The 11504-nt window shown below is 42.4% G+C and overlaps 1 protein-coding gene across 1 annotated transcript; it reads right to left on the bottom strand.

Annotated features, from left to right (window-relative positions):
* Positions 1-2140: 2140 nt before the first annotated feature.
* Positions 2141-11477, bottom strand: atg4da (autophagy related 4D, cysteine peptidase a). The gene is made up of 11 exons (XM_018761388.2): positions 11182-11477; positions 8251-8532; positions 7889-7972; positions 7605-7778; positions 5536-5902; positions 5203-5267; positions 4935-5083; positions 4763-4841; positions 4603-4679; positions 4046-4165; positions 2141-3920 (listed from the first exon to the last, which is right to left on the bottom strand). The coding sequence occupies exons 2-11, from the start codon at positions 8471-8473 to the stop codon at positions 3738-3740; spliced, it is 1521 nt and encodes a 506-aa protein (XP_018616904.1). The 5' UTR covers positions 8474-8532; positions 11182-11477; the 3' UTR covers positions 2141-3737.
* Between the last annotated feature and the right edge of the window lie 27 nt (positions 11478-11504).

Here is an 11504-nt window from a genome sequence, read left to right as displayed (position 1 = left end):
CAGTAGGCCAACTAGTACGATGTTATTACCCGTCACATGACCTCCGAACTATATGCATGTCACAGCTTACGCGATACACGCTGATGAAGGCATTCTGCTGAAAAGCATCCATGTTATGAAAATGGATTCAAGCTTCTGGTTTTCTCTTTATATTAAACTGAGCACGTCTTCTAATCTAAACACTTTATTTCAATTTTTTCAAATACAGGACCCCCCTACACACCACACCACACCACAGATTCAGCCCTGAACGTGCATAGCATTCCAAAATCCACACTAAAACACCACCTCTTATCCTCTCTGTTTGCACAGTATAAAGTTTATAACGTGAACACTCATTATACCCTTATGGAGTCGTACTGATGCCGCTGTTTCAGGACATCGGCAGCGTGGTCAGGGAAGCGATAGACCTTTTTCCCGCCGTATTGCGGGGTCTCTGCAATTATAATAATGCAGTTATGTTTTTCTGTCTCGAGAGTGTCTCCAGGTCACGCCTCGCTAGTGAGACGCACACATCCAGCCACCAGTGCAATGCGGCGATATGAACGTCTTGTTCATTTGTAGTACCTTCTGTATCGGACACCTTACCTGTAATATCTGTCAGAGCAACGTCTGCATTTTTGCCAGACTCTGTGATATAACATCAAACTTAGTGTCCACACCCCCCGCTGAGTTTAAAATTTGCATCCATGATGTCTTTGGGGTTGGTGTCTCCACAAAGCCTCCTGCTCCCATCGCCTCCATTAACTTTCACAGCATTACTGTGTTTTTTATTCTTTTCTAATTTCATGTTTGGGGGGGGTGATATATAGAGTTTTGTTTATATATGTTAGAAAAACATTTGGAGCTCACAAAAACACGTTTGCCCCATCGCTTGATAGGACTGGTGGCCGTCTTATTATTTTGACACGAGATTTGTCCATAGCTCTTACGGTATGTAGCACTCTAACCTGAAGTCAAGCAAAGCACATTCACAAGAACACAAAGCAAATGACAAACCACCAAATACATATCTGCATGACATATTAAACTAAAAATAACAGGAAGAATATAAACCAAAACTACAGTAAATATAATAGTGTCATTTTTGTACTTCGCAATGAGGAAGTGCTTAGCTGGCGACATAGAAGAGGACAAAAACTCTAGATTAATGTAAAATTGGAGAAAATAAACCCCTGGAGGCCACACAACTCAGACAAAACAGATCGATCTGTATTGCTCACAGCATAACTGATGTCACAGCGCGTGTGATCTAAACAACCAGCAAAAGCAGATCTTAGACTTGTTTGTAGTGTTGTAATTAGAGCTGCTGCCTTTGGATCAGAAGGTGGCAGGTTTGAATCCCACCTCCAGGTGTAGTGCTTGCAAACAAGGTATTTATCCCAATTTGCTCAAGTTTAACCCATTTATATTGCTGGGTTTTCTTTTTTAATTTAATCACTGTAACTTGCTTAACATAAGTGGCAATGGAGAAAAATGAGCTAAGGAATAAATAATATATTTGCTAGACAGTCTTTACCAAAATGTTATCATTTGGAAGTGTTCATTTTAGACTTTACCTAGGGGGGGGAGAAAGAAAAAAAAAAAAAAAAAAAAAAAAAAGAAAGTGTACAATGCTTCAAAAGTGTGCAAACATTCCTCTGTTCCTACTTGCAGTTAACATTAGTTGCCATGACAACTGCAAAAAAATGTCAAATCAAGTCCTAGCAAATTACGACAGAAATAATCTTTAAAACATGGGAGGCTTGTACCGTATTCCCCATTCAGAATTTATTTGAACGTCAAGCACTTATGCAAAGGCTTTCGCAGTAACGGCACCAGCTAGGAGCACAACGCTTGAGGAGCCCTTCGTTAAGACCTGGATCAATGCTCAGTGTCATCGTCGCACCATTTCACCTTTTTGCAGGAAGCTGACTGTAGTTGCGTCTAAATTTCTCAAAAACGCTGCAACATGTAATACGCAGTGCGATAAACCTGTCCATCTGCACTAGCTGCTACAAGCACAGGAAAGCTAATGATCACACTCATACCGCTCTTAAAAATTTTATTACATCTTTTACAGCAGTTTAAAAATTCATCAGTAAATAAATATGCAGAAGGATGATTAACATTACACTTTTAAAAAGCATTTATTTAAAATAAGTACAGACTCAGGCCAATTTTTTTTTTTCTTCAAATATGCTCCTTAACTTTGAGCATCGGTGCAGTACGTGACAAATTAAACATACTCTAGACAGAAATAAAAATCCCTTTGAGGATAGAGTACCACCCCTGTACATGAACAGAAGAAGCTTGCAATGCCAAAGACAAACAGACAGCAGTTCATTTTTTAATTGCAGCTCAGTTGTCAACAGCAAACCCCTGCTGGTCTAAGGAATCCCAATACTTCCCTTGAAAGCTGAAAAGCACCTTTACCACCGTTGTTCAGCCAGGGGAACCAATGGCCTTCTTAGCGTGGCAGAAACTGCTGACAGCATCAGTGACGAAGAGAGGTAACTGGTGTGGAACATCTCAGGATGTTCCAAGTACAAACACTGACCTGCTGAAGTCCATGAACTCCTAACCACTGTCTTGCATGGTGGCACAACACTGTTGTCCCAATAGCTTTAGTGTATTTTCTTCTGAAGTTCGATTTTGAGACGGGGAGAGAGAGGAGAGGGAGGAAAAAAAACAAAAAAAGGCTCTTGGGAGCAAGTGCTGCTTTGCCCCTTTGATTGGGATTCTCACACAAACAGGTGTGTGGGAGAAGGTAATACAATTACAGCATTTCAGGCATCTACTGAGATCATGTGTAGTGACAAAACAGCAGTGTTAAACTACACAGCAATGAACATGAGAAACGGTTGCGCACCCTTTCCCATAGGAAACCCAAACAACACTTAAGACCACTACCAATAATTCTTGAATCATTCAAAAACTTGTGTTCGGCATCCCATCAAGAACATTCATAGCAAGATATACAACAAGCTATGTAAAACAATGTACGATAAATCCAACTTTAAAAAAAAAAAAAAAAAAAAAAAAATCTTTTGACATTTATGATTAGACTAAAGTCACGGCTTATGGACACATGCATACAGACTAACATCTCAGCAGTGTGAACATTTTATGGGCCATACATTTAAAGTCAAATTCAAACGACAAAACAGCTTTTAAATTAAAACAAGTCAAAAATTTAACAGAATAATCTTTGACCTTCTGGATCATTATCTAGTGCAGAATGGCATGTAACAAACCAAGTGTGCTCAAGTTTAAACCTCAAATGGAGCCTGATTTGCTGAACTCAACTAATCACAGTGCAATGACTAGTGTCGCCCATACAGCTTTAGTGTTTAAACATGATCATGTCAACAGTAAGATGTAGAATAATTTGGTGCTTTTATGGCAAGTGCACATAAAGTTTATTTTAAAAAAAAAAAATAAAAAAAAAAAAAGGGAAACCCAAGCAAGTTGAGAAAGCTAAAAGCTAAAATATGCTTGCTTGGGCATGGGGGAAACTTTGTTCCACATCCAGTGTTTAAATTATCGATTTGAAAATAGTCTTTGTGAGACTACTAAACCCTACAAATAAACTCTCCCAGCAGACACTATGGCTGATCTGGAAGGAAACCAAAGCTTAAACTTGACATAATAAAATATAAATGTCTTTAGCTTTCCGCTTCCGGGGGGGGCATTTTTTTTGCAAATATATGTTGCGAGTGAAAGGATGGCCATAAGTTCAGTTTCCTTGCAGTGCCTCACAGAAAGACAAACTCATCCATGCTGCTCTTCTTGCTGGCCCGTTTCAGCCTTCCTGGGGGCAGGATATGGGCTGGGAGGCCATGCGGGACCTCGCTTTGTCCCTCCAGCCCATAGTCATGCCCCTGGCCATCCACGAAGGTGAAGATTGGGTACTTCTCCTCAGACGAGGAGGACAGTGCCTGGATTATTTATAGAAAATAAATAAATAAAATAGAAATCGAAAAAAACAGAACAAGAAAAGTAAGCACAAGTCATGCAGAGCTGTACTTCTAGACTTTAAGTCAAGTCTCACTGAAGCACTCACCCCACTAACAGCGATGCACAGTGAATCAAAGTCCTTCTGATTCTTGGCATAGAATCCAATGGTGCAGCTGGGGTCCATACGACTGAAGCTCATTTTTCTTGGAGATTGACAGTGAAACGACTGGAGGTGTGAGGGCACAGGGTGGGGGAGGAGAAGGTCAAAGGGTCTGCACAGCTCATCATAAGGCAATGAAATTCACACTACTCAAAAAAACCCAGGATATAACTCATAAAACCTGCTTAGAAATGACATGTAAGCTTACAGTCATATCCCTAAAGGTAAGCTGACAATTTCAGTGTTGATGATACAGTAGCGCAGGAAATACAGGTGGTTTGGTAGATGAGCACAGGTAATATTAAAAGCAGTAAATTATGTATCTGAACATTACCTTGGATTTCTGCCAGATGAAAAGCAACAATGAGATTTGGTAACAGAATTCATACAAATAAATGCACAATCTTCTATAGATGAAGCAGAACACTCCTGAGAGTGATACCAATTACTTTTATCACAACAAACTGATAAGATGGACCAGGCAGGAGAACAGGTGCCGTTACCTCCAGTGGAAAGTTGTCTTGAGTGACGTCCACCACAGACTGACAGTAGTGTGGGTCCAAGTAGAGTAGTTGTTCATCTGAAGGACAGAGTGAAAGCTGAGAGAAAAATCAGAGCTGGGGAGTGAAGAGACCGATAAGGTAAGAAGGATGCTCCTCCAACCTTGGAAGCCCACGAAGAACAACGAGTGCTTTGGTTTCCCACCGATGATTCCGATACAGCACTCTAACCTGAGGATGTTCTACAAAAATGCAGCCAAAGACATGAATATGGTTATCATCTGTTTCACTTAACATCCCACAGTCACAGCTCTCAATCTCTCAGCTTTCTGTACCTTGACACATTCAATATAGGCCGGGTTTAGCGACTCGCCACCCAGGCGAACAGGGACCAGGATGATGACGGACTTCCAGCCTGAGCTCTGCCCAGACAAGTCCTCCAAGAGGGATGGGTCACAGAGGCGCATTACATCTTCCTTATATACTACAAGAATAGGAAATGTAAGGGAGCGGCAACAGCAGTATTGGTACACAGTGTAGGACGGACCTCGCTAACTATTATGAAAATGAAACTTGTGAAAGTTATTAAACACGAACACTTACCAGTACAGTCCTGAGCTACATAAACTGCCAGATTTGGAACTTCAGAGGTTTTAGCCACTGCTTTTCTGTAAAAGAAACATTCAATGCATGAATGGAGAGAACTGTCAATACCACCCCCACATCCCTTATAGGTTCTGTATGGAGCTCAAGCATTCCAGTTATGTCCATTGTGGGGCATAAACTTGCAATGTACTAGTCAAAAGCTAAATTCCAAAATAGCCTCTGATCACATGCAGATTGACAACATTCCCAAGAAAAAATTAGTATAATGCCTGAATGATTGGACTCAACAAATGAGCAAGATTTAGAGGTGTGTGCACATCCAGGTCTCACCGTAGTATGTGTGCGACAATAGAGGGACCGTACCAGTCCCCAGCCTTCTTTCCCGAACTCTTGCCAAGCTCCACTAGCTGGTGGACCCCAAATGGTGCATAGGGGTGATCCCCGAACCAAGATACTAGACGCCGGTGTGTGGCATCCATCTGCCGGTCCCGGCTGGTCTCAGCAGATCTCCTCTGGGGTCGCCTTGGTGCCTCAGTTACCGTCAAGGCCCCACTGCCACGGCCCCAAAGGGACTGCGGAGGCACTCGAGAAGGGGGGAAGGAAGGGAAGGAGACAGCACTGCTCCGAGATGGGGAACAAGGTTTCAGCACCTCAATGTCCACATCGGTGAGCTGGTGGACACCCATCCAAGTCCAACCTAAAAATGAATACAGGAGTTACATTTACATTTATTCATTTAGCAGATGCTTTTCTTCAAAGCGACGTACATCTCGGAGAAAATACAATTTGGGCATTACATTAGGAAAGAGCCATAGCTGCAGATGTGTGATTAAGTAAACCCAGTTTCTTTCCACTTTATGCACCGACATTCATTGCACGAGTAGCTACATAAAACTCAATAGACTAATCACCTTCCTAGAGATTTTTTTCTTTTTTTTTTTTTTTTAAATAAAGGGTATACAAACATTTACATAGAATACAGAAGTAGTGGCTGTGTAAAGGCTCATCTGGCCGTGATCATAAAGTTATGGTGCATGAATATTTATACCATACATGAGCTTGAGACATCATAGGGAAAGTGAGTCTGGAAAAGGTGAGTTTTCAGACCCTTCTTGAATATGGACAGTTTCAGCAGGTCTGAGAGAGAGTTAGGTCATTCCACCACACCAGAGCCAGAACTGAGAACATCAGGGAATGGGACCGCCAAGCAAGCAGAATTAGACTAACAAAGCAGTCTGGCTGGAGTGTAGCAGTTGATCAAGTCTTGTAAATGGCTAGGAGCAGTTCTATTGATGCATTTGTAAGCTATAACCAGGGTCTTAAATTTGATCCGGGCAGCTACAGGAAGCCAGTGCAGAGAAACGAGTAGAGCAGATACATGGGAATGCTTTGGAAAGTCAAATGACTCAAGCAGCAGTATTTTGTATCACATGGCAGCAGTGGGAAGGCCACACAAGAGAGAGTTGTAGTAGTCCAGATGGGATGTCACCATGGCCTGGACAAGCAGTGGGGCAGAGTGAATTGTGAGGTAAGGACGGATCCTGCAGATATTGTGCAGGATGTATCTGAAGGGTCAGGTTGTGGCTTCAATGTGCTGAGAGAAAGATAGACTTGAATCAATCACCACTCCTAGACTCTTAGCCAAGGTGATAGGCAAAATGAGTGAGTTGTCCAGTTTGAGAGATCGTGAGAGGACAGGCCAGCTGGAAGGTGAACAATCTCTTTTGGAGAGGTTGAGTTGGAGGTGTTGATCAGACATCCATGCAGCGATGTCTGACAAGCAGTCAGCAACATGTGCCAAAATGTCTGATACTCCAGGTGGAAATGAGAGGAAGAGCAGGGTATCAACAGCATAGCAGTGGTATTTAAATCCATGGGAGGCGATGACAGGGCCGAGGGAGAAAGTGTAGATCGAGAAGAGCAGAGGACCCAGAATCGAGTCCTGTGGGACACCAATCGAGAGAGGCAAACCACTTGATAGGATCTGTCAGGTACGTAGGACTCGAACTACTTCCTCAGTAGATCTACACAAGGTACAGTTAGCGCACAGGCCGTTATTTTAAAAAAAGAACATACACTAAAATACACGGTGAAGAACAGACTAGGAAAGGTATTATTCCACTGAAGGAAGCTTCTGCTAAAAAGGATAGTGCACTGCACTCCTGTAGAGTCAAATTCAACTCAGTTTTGTTGCTTATGAGCAATAAAGCAACAGCTTCAACAATGTATTAGCTGCATTAAAGCCATTTAGATCTTTGCACATATTTTTTAGTGGTTTAAGTAGAGTTGAAAAAACACCAACTCCACACCCTGCAAGGTAACAGAGGAACAGCCCTGTTGTACAGCAGCCCATTACTAATGTCACATGCTCCTCCACTGGCCTTCACAGGTGGCCCCACCTGGAGGAAGCAGGTGGCGCAGCAGGCCTTGGGCCAACAGCATCTGACCACTGCGCAGCATGCAACCCCAGCCGCAGTCCGTCGTCCACGTGGATCCCTCGAGCTGCGGGAACTCCCGGCGGTACGTCAGCCAGAGTAGCGACACAAAGGCCTGGCTGAAGCGCGCTACTTCATCTGGGGTGGAGACAGCAACAGAACAGCTCATAGCTGTGTGTCCAATGATGAAGGCACAAGCAGGAATTGAAAGCACTGCTCTTCACAATTGTACACACATACACAGTTACCTTCATGGTTGAGCAGGTAGGTTTGGCCCAGAAGGGTCAGAGGAGAAGTCTTGTTGAAACTGGTCTTTGATTTGACTGACCAGCCTGTAAAACCAGGAGGGGGAGGGGAAGAGGAAAGAAAAAGATCATGAGACATCTGGAATATCAGCTGAATGAGTTGGATCAAGTTTCCTAACCTGTATGTAACCTGTAACTTGAGCTGGCAATCTACCGGACAAGCTCACCCTCTTTTACCCAGACAGCTGCAAAGGGGAAAATAACCATACACAGAATTTTCCATGATGAGCAGATTAGTGTCCTCTACAAATTATATCCCACCATATGAGCTACAAATGACAGGGTACTGGGGAATGGACACTGACCGTATTTGACATTGTTCCAGGCAGAGATCAGCTTGGCCTTCAATCGATCCACCTCATCAGGCTCTGCTACTCCATCACGACCCCCGTCAGGCCCTGCCCCATGACCAAAGTGGCCTCTGGGGTCCTGGGCTGGTGGCCTTCGGGTCTCAGGGTGTGAGGCCAGCACCTCTTCCTGCATGGCACCCCCCAGGTACTGAGCTGCGCTGGGGGACACCGAGTTCATGGCCACGGTGGGGTGACTGGCTGAAGGACTTCCATGGGACTGGTCATTGCCACAACAGCCTGAGGAGGAAATGGAGGCAGTCAGTCAGTCAAAAATACAAAGGAGACCCATCAGTGATGCCTACAGATGAGCCCCAGCCACTCCTGCTGGCTTTCCCAAGCATCACATCACCAACCTACAGACCACATAACCCTTATTCGCTCTGTACTTTTAATTTATATATATAAAAAATTATACATATACACAAACTTCAGAGAAAATGTATAAAAATGTCAGTTTAACATACTGTACCCCCCATTTGACATATATAACAGAGCTTGCATTAACTACACAAATTATTAGAAAAAGCTAACATTCTGCTACACAGCAATGGACTTTCTGCCCATCAACAGTGTACCCTAACTAACCTGGTGCCTTGTGTTTCCAGAATAGGACTGAGACTACTGCGATTTGGACCAGCTCAGTTAACAATAGCGAGGAAAGCTCTGCACAGTGGATACATAAGTAATAAAATACTGGGAAGGAATTAAATTTTTTACATTTTTAAGAACTTCATGAAATTCCAAGACAAATTATTTCTATACTTAGTAAATGTAGACAACTATACAGAATGGTGCATATACTATAAGACAAGAAGCCAAAATAGATGTTCAGATTGCTCATAACTTTTTTTAAACTCAAAATAACAGATCTAGCAACAGTTCTGCAGGGTATAGACTGCAGAAAAGCACTAATGGCTTTCACTTCTCTTTAGCGACACAGGCAAAGCTCATCTTAAAAAGTCCGGCTCTTGCCTCCCCTCTCCTGCATTCACACACTCAGGGATTTCCACATAAATGAGAAAATTGGAGGCACATGTAAAGCTCTCCAACATGTGATCTTCGCATGACTTTAACAATGTTCTTTTCAGTTTTTTGAAAGGGATAAACCGCATTGTGGAAGCCTGGAGAACCTTCATGTGCTTTGAAACAGTGCATGTGTTATTCAGGGGACGAAAGCACTCTGGCCAAGTAGCCTGGAGGTCCATGGAAGAGAGTACCTTCAATTCTCAAGGTTCTTGGGCTGCTAAGCAATGTCCCCTCCTATGGGGTTATAGGTCAAACCAAAACATGCCATGACAAAAGGACCCAAGACCACTCAAGGCAGTAATGTAACCCTATGCAGTGATTTCTTATTCATGCAGACTTCTGTATTTTAACATTTTTTTCCCCAAATTGAGCCATACCTACTTATATATGGATCTTTGTTTCAAAGCAACAACCAAGTTAGGATAATGACTGGAGCACCCTACTCCAATGCAATGCAGGCAAAATCTTAACTAGGGTCCTCCAGCCATTCCATACATGCCCTTTGGACCCTCAGTTTGTCAAACAATCAAGCCTTCGATCTGTGCAGTGACCAGTAACATGCTGTAGCATAAGGACTGACCATCAGACATACCACAACAACCGCTGGAACAAGACTCAGAGGGCCAGGTCTTAAATAGAGCAGACTATATTGCTTTGTATCACTGTGCAGCAATTTGTTGCAAAATGAATCCAAGGTACACACAGTAAAGCTTTTAGATTTGGAAACATACAAAGAAACAAAAAATCTTTTAAATTCTCTCACAAGTTAGTCCTTTAAATCACAAAAAAACAGCACTATCAAAATAACAGGGATGAGAGGATTTCCTCTGTTGTAATATACTGAAATGAAACATTTTGCAAATTGCCTTACATTGCATAACCACCAAAGCAGGAAAAGCCAGGTCTGAGTACCCTATTAAACAACTGTACAAACAAACGCAGAAGAACTTGCTTATAATGAAAACGATTCAGAAGATCTACGAAAAAGCAAACGGCTTCATGATTACGCTCACCAGTGTGTGCAGGAGCATATTTTCATCTCAACAGATGTTAAAAACACTGTACCAAACTTTGTGCAGCCTCCTGATACAGGTACCTCCTGTATCTCCTGCAAACACCCGTCTCCCTGCTCCAATTCCACCCCAGTCCACCCAGATGAACTCGGAGTCCAGAGATTCCTTTCTGTGATGACCACACAGGTCACTTGTTACCAGCACACACCCATTAGCCATGTGTGAAACCACTGACACCAGAACACTGGCTGATAACTGACAGTTAATGCTTCCATTTCAAGGGATCCAAGAGAGTGATCTGGTATCAAGTCCAAATGCCAGCTGCTGGTTTGTATTCCTACATATTGAAAGATGGGTAGTTACACTCTGAGTCACAATGACACACTCACACACCCAATTAATTAAGTGAAGCACATGGCACAAAAACATAACTTCTTCAGCATGTTTATCCTTTATCACATGTAGTATATGTATTGTAATACACATCGCTGGTCACACGCTACAAAACAAGTGATATTAATTATTAAATTTTATGGAAACTCATACCTCCATTTACTTAGAATTAAAGAGACAGTACATTTATTTACATACATGTATTCATTTGTTGACGCTTTCCAAAGAGACGTATGACGATGATCTCAGAAAATACAATTGTGCATTACACTTAGGAGAAACAGAGATAGAGCTGCAGATGTGACTCTTAAGTAGTTACTTTCCTTCATGCACCGAATTATACTGGCGAATATTACTAGTAGTGACACTACTAGTGATGCAGCAATGAATGATAAATACAACGCGCTGTCCTGTTTTCAAGACGCCGGGTGTTAAAGAGAAATTAGGGTCTTACCTGGACCAGTATTTACAGCTTATATGTGTTATTTTCAATCATAGATTCTCAGTTTTCAAATTTTTAAAATTGCTCAATCAATGTTTTAGTCAGACCAGCCGCCCACTCTGACTGACAGTGTGAGTGACTGCCTCGTTTAGAACAGTGACGTTCCGTTAACTAACCCATTTCTGGACAAAACAGTGCTATTCCAATCTGCCCAGTGGCAAAAAATAAACTGATAACCGCTCAAAAAGCCTTCAGAAACTAAAATGCCTACATAGCTGTTGTCACACATATAAACAGCGAAGCTACTGCTCTTGGTCACTAGTTTTATACACTTC

Source organism: Scleropages formosus, chromosome 20 (assembly GCF_900964775.1).
Source record: "Scleropages formosus chromosome 20, fSclFor1.1, whole genome shotgun sequence".
NCBI classification, from domain to species: Eukaryota; Metazoa; Chordata; class Actinopteri; order Osteoglossiformes; family Osteoglossidae; genus Scleropages; species Scleropages formosus.
This window is presented reverse-complemented; position numbering and strand designations above follow the sequence as displayed.

Excerpts from the sequence above, each read along its gene's own strand:
- atg4da (XM_018761388.2), bottom strand. The coding sequence starts at position 8,473 with ATGAACTCGGTGTCCCCCAGCGCAGCTCAGTACCTGGGGGGTGCCATG. Across the intron at positions 4,680-4,762 it reads GTTCTTCGTGGGCTTCCAAG|ATGAACAACTACTCTACTTG; the intron begins GTTGGAGGAGCA and ends TCTGTCCTTCAG. Across the intron at positions 4,166-4,602 it reads AAGACAACTTTCCACTGGAG|TCGTTTCACTGTCAATCTCC; the intron begins GTAACGGCACCT and ends TCACACCTCCAG.